Source organism: Elgaria multicarinata, chromosome 3 (genome assembly GCF_023053635.1).
Source record: "Elgaria multicarinata webbii isolate HBS135686 ecotype San Diego chromosome 3, rElgMul1.1.pri, whole genome shotgun sequence".
NCBI classification, from domain to species: Eukaryota; Metazoa; Chordata; class Lepidosauria; order Squamata; family Anguidae; genus Elgaria; species Elgaria multicarinata.
The window spans coordinates 6,960,984-6,983,288 of NC_086173.1; the positions used below are offsets into that span (position 1 = coordinate 6,960,984).

Genomic DNA, 22,305 nt, shown 5'->3' on the forward strand with positions numbered 1-22,305 from the left:
TTAAATAACCCACGATGAGTCTGGCTTGTCATGTGAACTGGCCCACTGTCTCTCTGGCTAACCTACCTTGCAGGGCTGTTTTTGAAATAAATATGGAGGGGGGGACCATATATGCTACTTTGAGTTCCTTGGATGAAATGTGAGTTATAAACAAAACAAATTTGCATACATTAACAGTGCAATCCAATGCATGTTTACGTAGAAGTAAACCCTATTGTATTCAGTAGAGCTTGCTCCCTAGGTTGTGGATTGCAGTCTAAGATGCCACATGATTTTGTTATATTTAAGAATACATTTCTTATTCTTTGTATTTTTTAATTTAAGGATTTAAAGTGGAGTTAAAATAATTGGAGCCCCTGTACATTCCAGAATAATGAATAGGATTGCACTATAAAGGAAAATATTCCATGTCTACTCATTTAGTTCTAGCTAAGTGTGTATAAGATTGCAGCCTCAGTCTATCATACAGCATATTGTGAAATGTATATAACTTTAAGCTTTGTTTTAATTATCTGGCATGCTTAACTCACTTTATTCAATTTTAACTTGTTTCCCTTCATCTATTATTAACTTTAGAACAAACACATTACTTTTAAAATTATTATTTGAATTTACAACAAATGTATTCGATGTACTAATTAGATTTACAACAAAGATGTTTAAAATATGTTTGTATTAGGTGAATAAATACCAATACACATCAGATAAAAATGCAATCACTGCACACTGCTGTAATAAGTCATCTTAAAAGGATTGGTCTTGCATTATTTCTTGTCTATCAGCAAGCTAGAACCATGAAGGACATAAGCAGGGAAGGATTTTAAAATAAGGGTTGGTTTACACATTGTAATCACCAACTTGTCCTCCAGTCCTGTTGAAGGTAGGGGGAATAATGAGTGATATAATAATGGGAATAATGGACTTATTCCCCAGTTGCAAGAACACTGTCCCTTATTATGTGTGTTAAGATGCAATCCTATAACCACTTACCAAAAAATAAACTCCATTGAGCTCAGTGGGAATTTTGAATAGATTGCACTGTTAGCTACTTTAAGAGCACTTTGCTTACATCTGGAGGGAGAAGCTTCAGACTGGGAAAGAAGGGGTAAAGCACTCTTAACTTTTTCTTTGCTCCTCTGGGAATGAATCAGCGGGTGAAACAAATATTGCTGCTAAAAATGAGATGCTGATCAGGGAGGCATTCCCCCCCCCCTCTCATATTAGACCTGGGGTCATCCCGTAAAGCTGATTGGTGGGAAATTCAGGACAGATAAAAGAAAGTAATTCTTCGCAGAGCACATAGTTAAACTATGGAATTCGCTACCACAAGATGTAATGCTGGCCACCAATTTGGATGGTTTTAAAAGGGGGTTAGATAAATTCCTGGAGGAGAAGGCTGCTAGTCCTGATGGCTATATGCTATCTCCAATATCAGAGGCAGGGTGTCAGTTGCTTGTGGACATGGGCGGGAATGTGCTGTTGCACTCATGCCCTGATTGTGGGCTTCCTGGTTGGCCACTGTGTAAAAAGAATGCTGGAGAATCATAGAATCATAGAATAGCAGAGTTGGAAGGGGCCTACAAGGCCATCAAGTCCAACCCCCTGCTCAGTGCAGGAATCCACCCTAAAGCATCTCTGACAGATGGTTGTCCAGCCGCCTCTTGAATGCCTCTAGTGTGGGAGAGCCCACAACCTCCCTAGGTAACTGATTCCACCGTCACACTGCTCTAACAGTTAGGAAGTTTTTCCTAATGTCCAGCCGGAATCTGGCTTCCTTTAACTTGAGCCCTTTATTCCGTGTCCTGCACTCTGGGAGGATCGAGAAGAGATCCTGGCCCTCCTCTGTGTGACAACCTTTTAAGTATTTGAAGAGTGCTATCATGTCTCCCCTCAATCTTCTCTTCTCCAGGCTAAACATGCCCAGTTCTTTCAGTCTCTCTTCATAGGGCTTTGTTTCTAGACCTCTGATCATCCTGGTTGCCCTCTTCTGAACACACCCAGAACTGGACGCAATACTCTAGATGAGGCCTAACCAGGGCCGAATAGAGAGGAACCAGTACCTCACGTGATTTGGAAGCTATACTTCTATTAATGCAGCCCAAAATAGCATTTGCCTTTCTTGCAGCCATATCGCACTGTTGGCTCATATTCAGCTTGTGATCTACAACAATTCCAAGATCTTTCTCGTTTGTAGTATTGCTGAGCCAAGTGTCCCCCATCTTGTAACTGTGCATTTGGTTTCTATTCCCTAAATGTAGAACTTGGCATTTATCCCTATTAAATTTCATTCTGTTGTTTTCAGCCCAGCACTCCAGCCTATCAAGATCACTTTGAAGTTTGTTTCTGTCTTCCAGGGTATTAGTTATCCCACCCAATTTTGTGTCATCTGCAAATCTGATCAGCGTTCCCTGCACCTCCTCGTCCAAATCATTAATAAAAATGTTGAAGAGCACTGGGCCCAGGACTGAGCCCTGCGGTACCCCACTCGTTGCCTCTCCCCAGTTTGAGAAGGTTCCATTGATAAGTACTCTTTGAGTCCGATTCTGTAGCCAGCTGTGGATCCACCTAATAGTTGTTCCATCTAGCCCACTTTTAGCTAGTTTGTTAATCAGAATGTCATGTGGTACTTTGTCAAAAGCTTTGCTGAAGTCAAGATATATGACGTCCACAGCATTCCCACAGTCCACAAGGGAGGTTATCCTATCAAAAAATGAGATCAAATTAGTCTGACAGGATTTGTTCCTGACAAATCCATGTTGGCTTCTAGTAATCACTGCATTGATTTCAAGGTGTTTACAGATTGACTTCTTTATAATCTGCTCCAGAATTTTCCCAGGGATGGATGTCAGACTGACTGGTCTGTAGTTCCCAGGTTCCTCCTTTTTGCCCTTTTTGAAGATAGGGACAACGTTAGCCCTCCTCCAGTCATCCGGCACCTCACCTGTCTTCCATGATTTTGCAAAGATAATAGACAAAGATTCTGAGAGTTCTTCCGCTAGCTCCTTCATTACTCTTGGATGCAGTTCATCGGGCCCTGGAGATTTAAACTCATTCAAGGAAATTAGGTGTTCTTTGACCATTTGTTTATCAATCTCAAACTGCAATCCTGCCCCCTCAACTTCTGCTTCACTTTTTCCAGGGGGGTCATAGACCCGCTTTTGGGAGAAGACCGAGGCAAAGTAGGAATTGAGCACTTCAGCCTTTTCTTTGTCGTCTGTTATCAATTTGCCATCCTCATTAAGCAGTTGAACCACCATTTCTTTCCTCTGTCTTTTACTACTCACGTATCTGAAGAAAGCCTTTTTATTGCTTTTAGCATCCCTCGCTAATCTCAGCTCATTCACAGCTTTAGCCTTCCTGACGCCATTTCGGCACTCCTGCGCCACTTGTCTGTACTCTTCTTTTGTAGCCTGGCCTTCCTTCCACTTCCTATATGTATCCCTTTTTGTTTTCAGGTCATCTCTAAGCTTTTTGTGGAGCCACATTGGTTTCCTCTGTTGTCTTCTATCTTTTCTCCTTGTTGGAATTGTTTGTAACTGTGCCTTTAAAATTTCCTTTTTTAAATACTCCCACCCATCCTGCACTCCTTTTCTCATTAGGCTCCCTTGCCACGGGACCTTACTTATTATAGTTCTGAGTTTATTAAAATCACCTTTCCTAAAATCCAGAGTACGTGTATGGCTATGCTCGACTTTTGTCTCCTTCATAATCAAGAATTAAAGTATGACGTGGTCACTTTCCCCCAGAGTTCCCGTAACTGCCACTTTATCCACTAAGTCATCCCTATTGGTCAATAACAAGTCAAGGATTGCCGACCCTCTAGTTCCTTCCACCACTTTCTGTAGGAGAACGTTATCACCCGCACATGTCAGGAATTTCTTGGAAGGGCCGCTTTTGGCAGTAATGGTCTCTCAACAGATATCAGGGTAATTGAAGTCCCCCATCACTACTACATCACACTTCCTTGAAACACTGGCAATTTGTTTCTCAAAAGTTTCTTCCTCGTCTTCTCCTTGATTGGGTGGTCGGTAGTAGACTCCAATTATCATATTCTTTTTATTCCTAGCCCCATTTATTTTAATCCAGACGCTCTCGACCGGGCTCCCAGTCTCATCCGCCTGTATTTCTGTGCAGGGATAGGTATTTTTAACATATAGTGCAACTCCACCTCCCTTTCTATTTCTTCTGTTCTTTTTGAATAAGTTATATCCTTCAATTGCTATATTCCAGTCATGGGAGTCATCCCACCAAGTTTCAGTTATACCTATCAAGTCGTATTTGCCTTCATGTAATAAGAGTTCAAGTTCATTCTGTTTGTTTCCCATGCTCTGGGCATTAGTATATAGACATCGAAGACCATGTGTTTTACAGTCTGGCTTTGTTCCTACCTTGTTGCAGACACTATTTTGGGACACTGTTGGAGCTGTTCTCTGTACTGTGGTGCATTGGCCTTCATCCATTGTTGCCTCAAAATTTACATCTCCCGCCCCCGTAAGATTCAGTTTAAAGCCCACCTGATGAAGTTCTTCATGCTGTGGCCGAACTCATTCTTTCCAGCCCTTGTGAGGTGCAACCCATCCCTTGCCAGCAGTCCATGTTCCAAGTAGCGTAGCCCGTGGTCCCAGAATCCAAAACTCTCACGACGGCACCACCTTCGAAGCCAGTCGTTCATCCGGAGTATTTTTCTTTCCCTTTCTAATCCTCTTCCAAGAACCGGGAGGATGGATGAGAAAACTACCTGGGCCCCAAAGTTCTTCAGTTTCCTTCCCAGAGCTTCAAAGTCTGAAATGATTTCTTCGTAGTTCTGCTTGGCGACATCATTTGTTCCCACATGGATGAGAAGAAAGGGGTATGTATCCGTGGACTTTATGAGCTTCGGTAACCCTTCAGTCACATCTCTAATCTGTGCTCCAGGGAGACAGCACACCTGGTGAGTCCATGGGTCTTCACGACATACTTGGGTTTCAATCTCACGCAGCAGGGAGTCTCCCACAACGACTACTCTTCTCTTCTTCTTGGTTGACCTACCTTCTGTCTCTTGGTCACTGTTGCATGGTGTCTCCTGTACTTCTTCCTCTGCAAACTGTCCTTCAGTCTCATTCTCCAGAAGCTGAAAGCAGTTGCTTAACTCCAATGGCTCCACTGGTGCAGAACGCCCTCTAATTCCTCCTCTCCTAACTGTCACTCTTTTCCAGGGAGTTTCCTCTTCATTGGCTTTCCTCCCCTCAGCATACTCCACTTCTGCTTCAGCTGGCTGTTGTTCTTCAATCTCATGTGCTTCTTGTTGCTGTTGCAGTTCCACCGTTCGGTCTAAGAACTCCTCGACTTCTCTTATTCCTTGGAGGGTGGACACTCGCCGCTCAAGTCCTCTCACTTTTTCTTCCAAAAGTGCCACCAGCTTGCACTTGTTGCAGGTATACGCCATGTTGAGCTCAGGCAGAAACACGAACATTGCACACCCTTTGCAGGTCACCACCTCTAGGGACTCCTTTCCATCCATATTGTCGATTTCTGCTTTGGTTTTTTTCCTTTTTGATTATAGTAGAATTGCCTTTGCTTTGTTGTGTCCTCTCTGAAGGTACACAACTATATGAGTATGTCTTAAGGGAAAGTAAGAGCTTTTTGTTTTTTTTTTTGTTTTTTTGTTTTTTTTGGTGGTTTGTGGTTTTTTTTTCTCTTTATGTTTTTCTTTGTTTTTCCCACCTCTTTTTTATTTTATTTTATTTTATTATTTTTTTAGAGGCCTCCCCTTTGGCCTCCCCTGCCGAACTCCCCCTGTCAAACTCCTGTTTGCTCTTCTTGTTCGCTCGCTCCCTGGGAATCTGGCTTACTTTTATAGCTCCTACTTGAGCTGGGCCAGCTGCTCTTCCCTGCTCCTGCTCAGCTCCAAGTCAGGAACCAGAAAATGGACCCTTGATCTGATCCAACATGGTTCTTCTTATGTTCTTAGCATTTAAGCACTCTTACATGAAAATGAGACCCATTGCAATCAATGGAACTTACTTCCAAATACATGCATCTAGGAATGGGCATACATGTATATACTTAGATGTATATATCCTATACTATGAACACATAATAGATAACCATGGCTACAATCTGGAGAAATGCAGGCATGCTTGTCTGATCCAGCATGGCTCTTATGTTTTTATGGTAAAGCACCTTCTTATGTTCTTAGGCTATAGGCATCTCTAGCTGTCATATGTCCATTCAATTATTCCAGCAGAAACCTTCTATGGTGCAACATTTTGTTCCAGGTCCCATTTCAATGGGATTATTATTCACCTACTTCAAACTCTTGTTTTGAGGATAACACAATCCAATTCAAAACTTACTTATTAGGAAGCAAATCCCACTAGACTCACTGGGATTTACTTCTGAGTAAACAGGCTTAGGATGCTAATTGATAAGGACCATAAAGCCGCGCCTCACTGCATAGAAGAAAACGAAAAAACAATAAATAGTATTAATAAAAGCAGACATTCCTATCTAATCCTTTTGTCCAAATGCAGACAGCTTTTTTCAGTTCACTGGGAAGTTTCTTGGCTACCGCTGCAAGCTGAAAACAACATTAAAATCAACATCTACGTGGTTTAAGAAATGTATCCTCGCCTCATCTAGTCAATTGCCAGTTTATGCTAACAGCCGGATTTATTTTCCTTCACATAGTGACAGACGACTATACGCCATCTTCATCCCCACTTTAGAGACTACAACTCCCAGAAAGTATCGCGCGGCCTAACAAAGCGTCTCTCGTTCCTCCCTTGTCCTCCCTTTTGCCGGTTCTCGCGATATCTTGGGTTTGACTTCACCTCACCCGGCCTAGGCGGATTTAGCCCATCACTGTACCTGACTATGGCCGATCCCAAGTATGCGGACCTGCCCGGCATTGTGAGTGCGCGAGAGAAAGGCGCCTTTGTGTGGAGAAAGGAGCGGGAGGGGGGGTGTGGGTTGAGGAGGGGCCCGCTATAAGGGTGGGGATGAGAAGGGTGGGGTCGGATGGTGTGACTTGATATATAGGGCTGTAAGAGGGATGGCTGTTTACAGGCGAAGGGGATGGGTTGGAAGGTTTGCATGGGGGGCGGGCAAAGAGGGGGGAAAACTAAATAAGAGGTCAGTGGGGCGTTGGAGTGGCGCTGGAAAAAGGGGTGGAGGGAGAAGGGTCCTGGCCAAGGATAGTAGGGCTTGAAGGGAACCTCGTCTCTCAGTACGTCAAGGTTTTCTGAAGCTGACAACCTCAAAAACCTCTGATATAATAATAGAAAAGAGTGTCCCTGAGGATGTGAAGAGTGTCTTTCCCCTCAGTGGTAAGGAAGTGTATCAAGTCTTCTACAGGAGTGTAGAAGCCAAGTGTGGGTCTATTATTATTATTATTATTATTATTATTATTATTATTATTATTTATATAGCACCATCAATGTACATGGTGCTGTACAGAGTAAAACAGTAAATAGCAAGGCCCTGCCGCATAGGCTTACAATTATTATTATTATTATTATTATTATTATTTATTTATATAGCACCATCAATGTACATGGTGCTGTACAGAGTAAAACAGTAAATAGCAAGGCCCTGCCGCATAGGCTTACAATTATTATTATTATTATTATTTATTTATATAGCACCATCAATGTACATGGTGCTGTACAGAGTAAAACAGTAAATAGCAAGACCCTGCCGCATAGGCTTACAATTATTATTATTATTATTTATTTATATAGCACCATCAATGTACATGGTGCTGTACAGAGTAAAACAGTAAATAGCAAGGCCCTGCCGCATAGGCTTACAATTATTATTATTATTATTTATTTATATAGCACCATCAATGTACATGGTGCTGTACAGAGTAAAACAAAATCGCAAGGCCCTGCCGCATAGGCTTACAATCTAATAAAAGCATAGTAAAGCAATAAGGAGGGGAAGAGAATGCAAACAAGCACTGGGTAGGGTCTGTACAGCACCATGTACATTGATGGTGCTATATAAATAAATAATAATAATAATAATAATAAATCACCCTACCCGGTGCCTGTTTACACTTCCCGGTGCCTGTTTGCATTCTCTTTCCCTCCTTATTGTTTACTACAACTTTATTAGATTGTAAGCCTATGTGGCAGGGTCTTGCTATTTACTGTGTAATCTGTACAGCACCATGTACATTGATGGTGCTATATAAATAAATAATAATAATAATAAATAATAATAATAATACTGGTTACTTCCTAGAGGGCTGGTATGAATTGTCCTGTATAGTTTGACTGTAGTTGAATATCTGTTCGGAGTCGGACATATGTGTGGATGCAAGAGAATGGGTGGTGTTGGGAACTGAGGAGAGAAAAAGGTTAGGGTTGTGCTGGGGAGGGGTAGGTTAGATGGAGAAGAAAGCTGGATATCAGCTTACTGGGTATGTGGAGGATGGGAAGAAAATGCCTCCCTGGTGTTGTTGTTTTTCTTTCCCACCCTCATTTTCCATATATATATATATATATATATATATATATAACTTTATTGCATATTAGCCACCTGGGCCATTCGCAAACAGGTAAAACAATAACATACCCACCGCGAGCTTGCCACAAGCCAGCGGAAGTGCTACAAATAAGAGTAACTAGGATAACAATCGTCCAGGTTATTATTATTATTATTATTTATTTATATAGCACCATCAATGTACATGGTGCTGTACAGATAACACAGTAAATAGCAAGACCCTGCCGCATAGGCTTACAATCTAATAAGTTGTAGTAAACAATAAAGAGGGAAGGAGAATGCAAACAGGCACAGGGAAGTGTAAACAGGCACCGGGTAGGGTGAAGCTAACAGTATAGAGTCAGAACAAACTCAATATTTGAAGGCTCTAGGGAAAAGAAAAGTTTTTAGCTGAGTTTTAAAAGCAGTGATTGAGTTTAATATTGGATATTAAAATTAATCGTTTGAGACAATCAGTAGTTCCTGGGCCTCCATCGCCCGGTGTACAAATTTCGCAGTCCTAAAAGATATATAATGGCTACTAGGAGGAGGGCTTTCTCCGCTGTGGCACCCCGGTTGTGGAACGAGCTCCCCAGAGAGGTCCGCCTGGCGCCTACACTGTACTGCTTTCGTCGCCAGCTGAAGACCTTTTTATTTACTCAGTATTTTAACACTTAATTTTAACTTAAATTTAAATTTTACTGTTTTAATTCTGTATTTTAAAATTATAATCAACTTTGCTGTGTGGTTTTATCCTGGTTGCGCTTTTTATACTGTATTTCGAAATTGTGTTTTTAACCTGTTGGATGTTTTTTGTGGTTTTAATTTTTGTGAACCGCCCAGAGAGCTTCGGCTATTGGGCGGTATAAAAATGTAATAAATAAATAAATAAATAATAGTCTGTACCAGCCAAAAGAGTAAGGACTACACCTTTAGAAGTCATGAAATTAAACCTGGGAATTAAAGGCTCAAGGTATTGTTTCCTCAGCTCCGCATACTTTGGGCACTCAGCTAGGAAATGAATTATATCCTCGGCTTTAGGGCAACCTTCTGGGCAATCTACATTGGTGCTAGGGTGATTTTTAAAGTGTGCCTTCACCTCCATCAGCAGGAGGGAATTTAGCCTGCACCGAGTAAATAGCCATCTCAGCTCTTGTGGCATTCCAGAAGTTAAATATAGGGAAGCCTTTCCTGGAGCAGTAATGATACTCTTATAGAGCAAAAAAGAAGCAAAAAAGCACAGGCCCACCAGCCTAGGGCCCCTCCGACCAGATTGTTTCCTCAGAACCAAAACAATTTGAGCCCAGCAGAAGGCAGAGAATCAACAGAATCAAAAGATCTGAAACCTAGGGGGAATTTAATGCTAGTGCCAAACCAGGTGGCCTTTGAGATCTCTCCGTTCCCAAATGGTGTGCCTCCAAGCTGGCAAGGGAAAATCAGGGTGGCGAATAATTTAAATGTACTGCTAAATATGAAAATTCATCCAAGGAGTATCTGTGCCCTAATTACACTCCCAGGTAATTTTCATCTTGGGAGATGCATTTTCCTATTCTTTTTTTTTTTTTTTTTTTAAAGAATTGGGTGGAAGGGATAGTTGAATGGATAGTATGACAACTAGAGTTGTCTATAAAATGCTATTCTAGGTTCACACTATTTACCTGATACTAGTAAATTGTGCAAATCTTCAGGCAGGCTTTCTCCAAGTCTGGTGACCAAAGCTCAAGGCTGAACTTTGGAAATTGAATTCTCCCACTGAATTCACAAAAGGACAAATCTGCAGTTTTTGAAATATTGAAGACTGAAGGGTGATTTTTGTTCCAGTGAGGGAGTGTGAAAAAGAGCTGTACTTAATTGCTAACTTAGCTTCTCAGCAAAACAATAACCAACAAATTGGTCTTGGTCTCTGTTAAGAAAGCAGAAAGGAAGAGCCATGCTTAGAAGCCATCTGCTAGTTTTTCAGGAATAAGCAATTGTGTACATAAAGGACACCAACCCCAGCTATGGCTTTTGGATATCACCAGGATACCTGAGAGAGCGCCTTCTCCCTTACCAACCTGCCCGGTCACTGAGGTCATCCGAGGGCCTGCTCCTGGTGGTTCCACATAGACCCATCCTCCGATTGGAGTCCACCAGGGGAAGAGCCTTCAGCGTGGTGGCCCCCCTCCTGTGGAACTCCCTGCCTCTGGAGGTCAGGCAGGCGCCAACCTTGTACTCCTTTCGGCGCCTCCTGAAAACATCTTTATTCCATGAAGCCTTTCTTTAACATGCAGCCTTGGATTTCTGTTATTGCTTCTTTTAAATTTTGTTTTAACTGTTTTATTCTGTTTTTATTTTCATTTTACTTTGTATACCGCTCCGAAATTTTTCAATGGGGAGCGGTATATAAATATTCTAAATAAATAAATAAATATCTGAGGTTATTGAAATTTAGGGGATCTGACCTTTCCATGTACTATGGCAACAGTTGTATGCCTTGTCCTGCCATTGTAGTCTCTTGTTATTTGACAGGCGGTAGATCAGTGGTAGAGCACTTCCTTTGAACGCAGAAGGTCCCAGGTTTAATCCCCAGCATTGCCAGATAAAAAGTACAGGCAACAATGACCCGGAAGACTTCTGAAATTTGAGACTCTACAGAGCCAACACCCAGGCAGCATAAACAGCTCTGAGCTAGATGGACAAATAGTTTGACTTGGCATAAGATGATTTCAACTGTTCCAGGCATTGGACTGAAGAATGATTATGAATGAGGTGAGGTAGAGGTTGTTTTCAGTGTTAGTCCTACTTAGACTAGACCTATTGAAATGAATGGGAATGGGACTTAGGTTAGAGTAACACTGAATAGAAACCTTAATGTTCGCGGGGGATGTACTAGCAGCCCCCAAAGTTTGAATGGGGCTGAGCTGGGTGACTTTTTGTGTGTTCCTGTTCAAGACACTACAGTTCTCTCTTTTACACGGTGTCTTACCCTAATAAAGCACAGTGCTGGAGTAGACAGCTCTCCCCCTCTCCCCAAGTACAGTGTTTCCTGTTCTTTACTTTGCGAGAATACTTGTCTCACTATCATTTCTGTTCGCAGGTGACCAAGTCATTAGTGTTTCCGCATCATTTTGCCATCCCTTGCAGCCATTGAAGGAGCACCAGCTGTGTGCAAACTACAGTTAGTAGCCTGGGCAGCTGTCTGATTGCAGTACTGCTTTCTGCTGATGCCCTGACATCGTGCAGTTAGAGATGCTGGCCCAGGCAGAATGTAGCATAATGTTACTTATGCTGGGTTTATCATTCACTCAACAGCGCGAGTGCTTTTGTACTCCCTTCATCAGGATGCATTTTGACTGATGGGTGATTTCATTCTCTTTTCCCAAGAAGTAGGATTTCCCCCAAACCTTTGAGTTTGTGTTCAAATCCAGCTCGTTTGTTCAGCAAGGGCAGTGCTGCAATCTGAGATCCATGAAAAGAGCAATGTGCCTCTCCAGACATCACACACACACACACACACACACACACACGAATTTGCTTTTGTACCTATAGTACGAGCTGTGGCTATTGGGCAGTATAGAAATGTAATAAAAACAAAAATACAAATTGTGATCAGTGCATGTTTGTCTGATATATTTTTTGTTGCTGAGGGTTTCACTCACACTATCTCCTCTAGCAGTCTTTTAAATAACCTCTTGCCTTGTTGCTTGTGCTGAATTAGAATTGCCTCCAGGAGAGCAGGCATGGAAGCTCTACAGAAGTTCACTTGAATAGATGATCCTGGAGTTCATTGCAAGCTAATGGGGTTGCTCAGTGATGAGATGGGTAATGGAGGATAAGATTCCTGGAATGACAACTTGACCGCCACTCACCATCTTGCTCAGCAAAAAGACACAGCAAGAAAATGCTTTAATGTGCCTTTGGTCCCACACTAAGTTCAAGCAGACCTAGCAATTTTCCCCAAATGAACTGACCATAAGGTAGAAGATTTGAAAGCTTCTGCCATAGGCCATAAATGTTTAACAGGTACATAAGGGAAGATGGGCTAGTAAAATTGTTTGTGGGCTTGTAACTTTTGTGGACTTGGTTGTTTGGACTTCACCCCCCATTAGTTACAGCCAGCATGCCCAATGGTCAGAAATGCTGGGAGTTGTAATCCAAAATATCTGGAGGGCACTGGGATGGGGAAGGCTAGCCTAAAGCTTGTGGCTGCATGCATTTCTTCAAGCCATTCAAATTAATCCCACGTGACGGCACCTTTAGCATGGTGTATCTTGTTTACTTCTGCTGTTGGGTTGTTGCACAATGTCTAGATGTTGAGAGTAAATCCATGTGGGGATTAATTTATGGAGTTTCCTGTTTGAGGGCAAGTCATTGCTGCTGTAGATCACCTTTGGGTCTGTTCCAACCCTCAGATTCTGTGACTTCGGTCTCACTGGAATACCTTTTGTGTTTTCTAGGCTAGGAATGAACCTGATGTCTATGAAACAAGTGATCTTCCTGAAGATGATCAAGCGGAGTTTGATGCGGTAAGATCATGTGAAACTCAGTTGTTGTTTTTCAGTGGTGATTATGTTGAGTGGGTGTGCCAAGCCCTCAGACCAATTTGAAAAGTTTGACTGAATTAACTTACGTTACTTAATGCTGAGGTGAATTTGGTCAGGTGAAAGGAGTAAGGATGGGAAGGGGTACATGTGGCTGTCCAAATATTGGACTGCAACTCCCATCATCCTTTACTAACAATTATGTTGGCTAGTTCTGAAGTTCAACAACATTTGGAGGGCCACAGATTTTCCACTTCTGATTATGGGGTGGGGAGGCAGTGATAGAATTTGCTGGTTTAAATCTTTGTTAAAAGGATTTGGATTTCCAAACCATTCTTAATCTGATAAAACAACAACAGCCCTGAAAGCCTTTCAGCAAACTCTTGAAAGATACTGAACTTTGTCAACAACTGCCCACGCTGGCTGCTATCCTTTCTCCCTAGTTTGATCCCACAAGATAATTCTAAGCTATATAAATATTCTAAGGAGGGCTCATGCTGTTCTTTAATAACATTCCTCTAAATTGAGATTAGACATTAAAGAATTAATGGAAGACTTGATCGGATTTGGAAGTGTTTGAACTTGCTATTATTTCTGCTCGGCAGGAAAGAGCTGTGTTTGCCTTTGACAAAAGGCATGAACTTCATACGTGTGTGATTTTTTAAAAAGTGTTTTCTTTAAAATCAGTTCTACAGGAAATTGAATAATTTTATCTTTGGAGTACACGGCCTTCTTGAAGTGTCCTTGAAGTTCTTGGTCAACCCCTCTTCCCCCTGCCCCCAACCAAAACCTTGCTTATGTAGGCATTCATTGGCTTTGGTTATGGGACCCTTGCTGAAGTGAAGAGTTTATACAAGGGGTGAGCAATTAGATGCAACAGTTAAAGAGTTCTGGTTTTGGAGAAGGGATTTCAGGAGATGCTAGAAAAAAAGTTTTAAGTGGTTGGGAGAGAGTGGCATAATATTTGTGCCACCGTAGTCTGTATATTAGTATCAGTTAGGTATCTGGAATTAGGAATGATAAATTAACCTTAAATCATGACAGTCCAGTTCTAGACTTTACTACCCAACAGCATAGCTGGGAATGAGATTAGGTTTTGCAAGGTGAGTAAGCTAGTCTGTTTCAGGCATGCATTGTTAAAAATAGTTCTACTCCCATGTTAAGGACTGGATCCCAGAAGACAATATCACATTTTTAGAGCCAGGGCTCTGCCCAGAGCTGAGAAAATATTTTAATTTATAGAGTTGTATACTTGGAGTAGACCCATTGAAATTAATGGGACTTAAGTTAGACTAACATTGGATATAACCGATAGGCACCAGTATCAAATTCCCAAAGGTGTAGATTCACAGGCGCTGGGGTTTAGTGCCAGTTCTGCCCATGATAAATTCATTATTAACCGATTCACCTCCTTTTGGAGCTGTACATGCTACACTTCCCTATACAGTAAATACTCCATTGCAGGGCTGGCAAAATCCCAGGTTGCCTAGAAATCTGGTGCTTTGCCTAGGAATGTGAAGAATCTCTTCAACCCTATGCAGCGTTGGAGCTTGTAAAGCTATGGCTGGATTTTAATTTTGTTTTTTTGAAACTTGTAATATTCCCCCCCACCCTCAACCCTGCTCCACTGAATACTAAATTGGGTGAGTTGATGAGATCATTATAGATCAATTATAGGGGAGTTTAGTAGCATCCCTTTTGCTTCTGGCAAGGTGCTACTTGAACATCCCCAGCAATACAGAACATGATGATAGTTTCTTTAGTGTAGGACGGGGAACAGTGTGGTTCCTCCTTTGGAGAAATCTAGGACTTTGGCAGCCTACCTAGCAAGAGGAAGGTTATACTTCAAACTGCAGTAAAAATATAAGCGATTGTACAGTTTGGGGTGCATGAGAGTAGGGAAGGCACCATCTTACTTCCTGTGCCCATCTTGATATGGGAATGCTTATTGGACAGACGGTGATGGATGTGAGTGATGTAGGATTTCAGCATTTGATTTAGTATTGGAGTATTTTTAAATTTGGCCATCCATCTATGCACACAGACCTAGTACTATGTCCCCTGGTTTGCCCCAATGCACATTTCATGTTGAGGGGAAAAATGTGCTTATCGCTTAATTTCTCGTAATGGCAGATCATACCTGTGCAAAATATATGGTAGCCCAGTACCATCTGAAGGCTGCATTCCTGTACACATTTAACTGGGAATAAGTCGCAATTGAACTCAGTAGGACTTACTTCTGAGTAGACATGTATGGGATTGCACTGTGCATTTTCCTTGAACATGAGTTTTCTGGTAAGGCATTGGATCTCTTGGAGTTTCTGTTCTTGGTAACTACTCTGTTCTAACTCTAAACTACCTCTGTGAAGTCCAAAACCTACTATAGTGAAAAGGTTTCCAGCAGTTCCTACAGTTAAACAGCAGTCGTGTGGAAATCTTGGCTGCTATTTCCCATACATTCTATCCGTACCATTGTGGGTAAGCTTCCATTCCTTTTACAGCTCTGCCATATCTTTGCTGCTTCTAACTTTTTAAAAATAGGATAAATTTTAAATACCTTAAAAATGGTATTCATTAGTTTTATGTAATTTGCCCAGAGTACTTTTGTTGTTGGGTGGATTAAATATATATAAAATAAACTTTTTTTTCGCATGCCATTATGCAAACTTGCAAATAGTTATAAAAGGTTGCTTGACCTTGCTGTTTGCCTAGATCTGTTCCTTCCTACCTGTTTTCATGAGCTCCACTCCTGCCATAACTCACCTTCTCTCCTTCTGCCCCCTACTCACTCCTTTTCCTGTCTCTCCACCAGTTGCCTCCATCCACCCTGAAAGTCTTTCCTGTGGTTAGGGCCAGCAAAATCAATGGGGAAGGCTAGGATGCTGCAGCAGCATTGTTTCTGCTGGCTGGAAAGAGTGACTCAGAAGGCCTGGGCACAGCATCAGAACAGCACTGTGATGCTCTTTTCAGCTGGTGGAAAAGTGCTACATTGACTGGGGGATAGAGTAAATGCTTCTGCTACTTCACTTACTAGGGGTAATTCCTTCTCAACCCAGGTGGGCAGCAAATGGTGTCTCACTCGTATAATGAGCTTTATTAGATTTTGAACTGAGAATTGTCATTTCTGGGCCAAAAAGTGTATTCTGTTTTTGGATGGGACTGTTTGTTCCCGGTATGTGACTGAGCCTTTGAAACACAGTCAGATTGTAGCTGCTGTAGTTAGGCTACGGATAATATGAAGCCGCAGGAAATCTGTTCTCTTTGGTTCCCCCCAAGCTTTTCTCAATCTCAGCTTACATTTAAAAAGGTTGTGTGTGCGCGTGCGTCTGTGAATGCTTCCAGAGTTGAGAAGGTAATATATGGGTAATGCCTTTTGATGGTTCTGGCATGTCCTTGCAGCTCTTTTGATGTAGTGCTATAGTATCAAACAGAAAAGAACACAAGTAAGGAGAGAATTACACATTTATCAGTGAATGTGGCTTTCTCAATCCTGTTTTGCTACCAAGGTGCCAAGGAATGTGTGTATATCAGCAGTGGGTGATGTGTGAGTGGTTAGGCTTAGATCCAGTGTTGCACCAGCGGAAGTCCACTCACATGACAGGACTTCCCTGTCCTTTTCTCTCCCCTGCAGCCCTTCTGCATCTCTCCAAATCTGCTTCAGAGGGGGCTGCAGGGGCAAAGGAACATCTATTCCATGGCAATTTTCCTTTTGCTGGTGGAACGACAACATTGGATCTATGTTTTATTCTTTCCCCTTCTGATACTTTTCCTCTGCAACATGTAGTTAAGCTCTAAGGTCTGCTTAGTAAAATATACCTCCCACCCACCCATTTGACATTGAGAAGTTTGTTATACAGATTGAATGGTGATGTTATATAAATGTTTCCCTTCTTTGGTCTAAACTTGCCAAGAACAGAATGTGGAGGGGTCATACAGCACTCACCCCTCTGTGCTTGGGCGTTCTTTGGTTCAAAAGCCTCTCTCTCTCTCTCTCTCTCTCTCTCTCTCTCTCTCTCTCTCTCTCTCTCTACTTTAGAAACTGAAATTATCTCTGGATTTCTATTTATTAGTTTGAGATAGGACAGAATGAAAACTCAAAGTCTTGTTGTGGGTTACAACTCCTTAGAGGGTATAACACAACTAAATTTGAGAAATATGGCCTCTAAAATATCAAGATTGTCTTCATCTTGATAAAATGAAAGTGACAGCTACCCCATAATAAATAGCTATATCACTTTTTAATTAATTTTCTTAAACATATTAGCATTCCTAAAGAGCCATTCCTGAAATCTAAAATGAAATATAGTAAAGGCACAATCCTGTGGTCCTTGGGAGGGCATGCCAGAAGCCCTAGGATGATGATGATGATGATGATGATGATGATAATAATAATTTTATTTATTTCCTGCCTCTCCCTTTGGATCGAGGCAGGGAACAACATTAGTACAACAATACAATATAAAGCAAATACATAAAATTAATTAAAAGAGCATATAAAACCAATACAATATCAAAATAACAATCAAGACATCTTAAAATTCTTGGTTTAAAATTCTTCTGGGTAGGCCTGCCGGAAGAGGCTAGTCTTAAAATGCTAGCTGTCAACTTCCTCCTCCACTTCAGTGTTTGCCTTGACAGTGAACTCTGACAGGGGCATCTGTCTGAGAAGGGAGCTTGAGCTGCAAGAGTATGTAGAGCTTATTTTGGTCTTGCCAATTTAACAATCAATAAAGTATGTGAGTAAAATAAGAAAATATGCCATGCTGTGGTCCTGCAAATGTGTGCACTTGCCCAGGGCTGAAGAAAACTACCCCCCGCACCCATTTGCTTAACTTTTAATGGCCAAAAAAGTATTTTTTAAAAAAGGGCTGCCAACGTGACAGCGACACTGCTAAGTGTCAGTGGTGCATCGATGAAGGGGCAAACACTCACAGCCCTGACAGCAATGGAGGAAGGTGGATGGCAGTAGCATTAGCAAGGTCGTGAGGACCGCCCATCAGGATTTTTTGCCATTCTTGCCAGGAGGCACTGTTGCTGTTTTAAGCAGCCCACGCTAAAGCAATTTAGCGTGATGTGCGAACTAGGTCACTGTCTCCAACAATGGCTGACCATATGCTCCTGAAAAGTGTAAAAGCAGGACATGAGGGCATCAGCCTGATACCCTAACATTTGGTATTCAGAAGTATACTAAGAAGTGCCATGATGGATCAGACTGAGGGCCCATCTAGTCCAGCACTTTAGTCACACAGTGGCCAACCAGCTGTCGACCAGGGATCATCAAAACATGGACATGAGTGCAACAGCACCCTCCCACCCATGTTCCCCAGCAAGTGGTGCACACAGGCTCACTGATAAGAATATAAGAACATGGACGTTCCATTATGCATAATATCCCTTAATAGACCTGCTCCCCCCACCTTAATTTTTTTCACCCTTCCCCAGTTTTTAAAGCCATCTTAAGGTGATGGCCCTTACCATATCATGGCTACTGTGAATGCCATCTGTTAATTATGTATTGCATGGGTGCTGTTCAGCAGCAGAAAACGAGACTTCTAAATGCTCACATAAATTAAAAAGAAAAAACCATTGCGTGAAGTGGTTTCTTTTGTGTGTTATTATTATTATTATTATTATTATTATTTATTTATATAGCACCATCAATGTACATGGTGCTGTACAGATAACACGGTAAATAGCGCGTAGGCTTACAATCTAATAAGTTGTAGTAAACAATAAAGAGGGAAGGAGAATGCGAACAGGCACAGGGAAGTGTAAACAGGCACCGGGTAGGGTGAAGCTAAACAGTATAGAGTCAGAACAAACTCAATATTTGAAGGCTATAGGGAAAAGAAAAGTTTTTAGCTGAGTTTTAAAAGCAGTGATTGAGTTTGTAGTTCTCAAGTGTTCTGGAAGAGCGTTCCAGGCGTAAGGGGCAGCAGAAGAAAAAGGACGAAGCCGAGTAAGGGAAGTGGAGGTCCTTGGGCAGGCGAGAAGCATGGCATCAGAGGAGCGGAGAGCACGAGCGGGGCGATAGTGTGAGATGAGAGAGGAGAGATAGGCAGGAGCTAGACCGTGAAGAGCTTTGAAGGTCAGCAGGAGAAGTTTATATTGGATTCTGGAGTGAGTTGGAAGCCAATGAAGAGATTTCAGAAGTGGAGTGACATGGTCAGAGCGGCGGGCCAAGAAGATGATCTTAGTGGCAGAGTGGTGGACAGAGACCAGCGGACTGATGTGAGACGAAGGAAGGCCAGAGAGAAGAAGGTTGCAGTAGTCCAACCGAGAGATAACCAGTGCGTGAACGAGAGTCTTGGCAGAAGAGACAGAAGAGTGTTCTGATCCCACAATGGGTGACCCTGTGTTCTAGCACTGTGAAGGAGGCAGATGACGTTTCTTTTTCTCTTCATACCATTCATAACGTTATGCGCCCCTCTCATAATGTCTCCCATTAGGTGTTGTCTTTGTTGCAGCCTGTGGGAAATGTTTTAACTATGAACGTGACTATAGACAAATATGACAGCTGCTCGTGACTGAACCTTGGGTGCAGTTTGCCTCCTGCCTTTCGCAGCAAATATTTGGTCTGGGGGTACTCTCTCTTGAGGTAAATAGATATTGAACACCCAGTGGTCATGGCTTGTAGACAAATATGTCTCCCTGTGAAACAACCCTTACCCCTCCCGCAACATGGTGTGTTTATGCCTGCTGCTAGGCTGTGTGTTCCTTCTATGTACGCAGCACTCCTGAGGGGGATTGCGTGAGGTATATTTAGTTTCATAGTAACTGGCTAAGGGGAGAGAAGGGAGGTGGGTTGAATAAAGCATTACTTTGGCAATGCTAGCTGAGGGCACACTGAGGTGAACAGTTGAGGCACCAACTCTGTTATATATTCTGGGAAATATCCCCAGTACCTGAGCACCTAAACATTGGATAGCTAGCCATTTCAAAGAAATAACATTTTAGCCCTTTTCTTACATGGTTGGAATGCATGGTATTCCCAAACCTCTCCAAATCTTGTGTCAAGTGACATTAACATTCAGTGTTCAGTGTGAGTGACGTACATAACGATTTAAGAAAAAGTGCCTTTTTAAAAATTGCAGAACATGACATGTTTTGCATGAATGAAAACCACACTCTATATTAAATCCAATATTGGTCTGGAATTTATGGAATATGAAAGCTTTTTGGCCGGGAGGAGTATAGTGGCGGAATAAAATGAATAGGTAATTGAGGGGGTTGTGTGCAGGGGGAGGGGGCTGTGGGAGAAGGCTGCCATTTCCACCAGACACCTTGTCTGCTTCAGCACTGTGTTGGCATATTGGGAGAATCCGTAGAAGGCCCATTGCAAAGAGGTGGTCTGCAAGATGGTCCCCATGTGGCACCTTGAATCAGCAACAGCTCTGACTGCCTAGTGCCAGCATACAGCATTGCCTTTGTGCTTTTATAGCATTATCATTCTTTCTGCAGTAACTGGGTGCAGCATGAAAATCCAAACAAAGGCACAGGTGTCTTCACGCTTACAGTCTAAGGCAACCTTCCTCAACATGGCACCCTCCAGGTGTGTTGAGACTGTAACTCCCATAATTGCCAGTGGCTATGCTGACTTGGAATTATGGGAAGTGGAGTCCTAACCTGTCCGGAGGACACCAGGTTGGAGAAGGCTGATCTACGGCCTGGTTCTCTGCGCCAAACTAGAGGTGACAGAATTGGCCCCATTGATTTGAACCTGGATCTGTTGTAGTCACACAAAGGTGGGGGTGGGGGGCCAAATTTGTAGTGCAAAAAGGGCTCTACAAACAACTGGGGCAATGTTGAATCGTCTCTGAGATTACCCCTTCTCATAGGCGAGGGGTAGCTGATATGGTGCTCTTCAGGTGTCTTGGACTGGTGCCTTCAGTGTCATGGTCAGATATCGTGGGAGTTGTAGTCCAAAACATCTGGAGGGCACCCAGGTTGTCTACCCCTACCACAGCCTCTCCCTTCCCAAAAACTACTTTCCCAGCTGAGTTCACTTCAAGTATCGGAGCTGAGCTGAAGAGAAAAGTGTTGAAATAAATAAATAAATAAATAAATAGGGGGATTGGCAAATAAGACATGAGTAGGGAGAAGGATTATTTTCTCTCACCTGCATTGCCCCCTTTGCTCTGAGAATTAGACTTCCCCTTCCCACCATTGCTTTATACATTGTTTGGAAAGACCTGGCTGTTGCTGCCGCATCTAGCTTAGCCTTCACAAACAGCTGATGCAGCAGTAAAACTGTGCCTGGACTGTACTAATTCAGCCATAGATGTTGGTTTATGAGACCAGGTATTTTTCTAAAATGATGATATTCCCTGTACATAGAAAGCTAGAAACTAGGGCGAAGGATTTTGTCTAAGCCTGCTCCCTGAAGTACTAGGCTACAGGGAATTATTTTGGATGAAAGCGCACTCACTCGTGTGTATCCCCGGCTCTAGTGATACACACCAGACAGAGCTAGATTCACAAGGGAAGGGGCATATGGACGGAAAAGGCAGAGGATGGTGATTAGCCTTGAGCAGCTTCCCCCAACTGCCTTGGCCATGCTGCCTGGAAGACCCTGGTTTGGGGAAGGCACAGCTTGAGAATGCCAGAGTTTCTGTCCAGTTCAAGTCTGGCTGAACTTCCCCTTTTCTGATGGTCTTAATGAGAAGGAGGAGGTGCAACCTTTGGTCCTGATGTAGGTGACATCAAGGGGATTTTAGACCTTAATATGAGTCAGGCAGCTCTGCCCCTTCTTCTTCATCATCATCATCATCATCATCATCAAGCACCATCAATGTACATGGTGCTGTACATAGTACAACAATAAAATAGCAACACCCTGCCACATAGGCTTACATTCTAATAAAAACATAATAAAACAATAAGAAAGGGAAGGGAATGCACCAAACAGGCACAGGGGACAATAAAACTAACAGTGTAAAAGTAAGATCAAAATCAAGTTCTGAAAGCTTTAGAAAAAAGAAAAAATTTCAGCTTAGCTTTAAAAACTATAATTGTGCTCGTGGTCCGCAAATGCTCTGGAAGTGAAAATGGATGAAGCCGAGCAAGTGAAGTAGAGACCCTTGGACGGGTAAGAAACGTAACGTTTGATGAGTGAAGAGCATGAATGGGGCAATAATGTGAAATAAGAGAAGAACGATAGGAAGGAGCTAGACTGTGACAAGCTTTGAAAGCCAACAGGAGAAGCTTATATTGGATTCTGAGGTGAATTTGAAGCCAATGAAGGGATTTCAGGAGTGCAAGTGATATGATCAAAGTGATGAGAAGAAGGTGATCTTAGCAGCAGAACGATGAA

General features: G+C 42.4%; 1 protein-coding gene across 1 annotated transcript in view; it reads left to right on the plus strand.

Moving 5' to 3' along the window:
* Positions 1–6,788: 6,788 nt before the first annotated feature.
* Positions 6,789–22,305, plus strand: part of DCTN2 (dynactin subunit 2) — a 58,980-nt gene continuing 43,463 nt past the window's right edge. The window contains exons 1-2 of the mRNA XM_063119212.1: positions 6,789–6,891; positions 12,909–12,977. Of these exons, the coding sequence (XP_062975282.1) occupies positions 6,856–6,891; positions 12,909–12,977 (105 nt within the window). The 5' untranslated portion in view covers positions 6,789–6,855. The remainder of the gene's footprint in view (positions 6,892–12,908; positions 12,978–22,305) is intronic.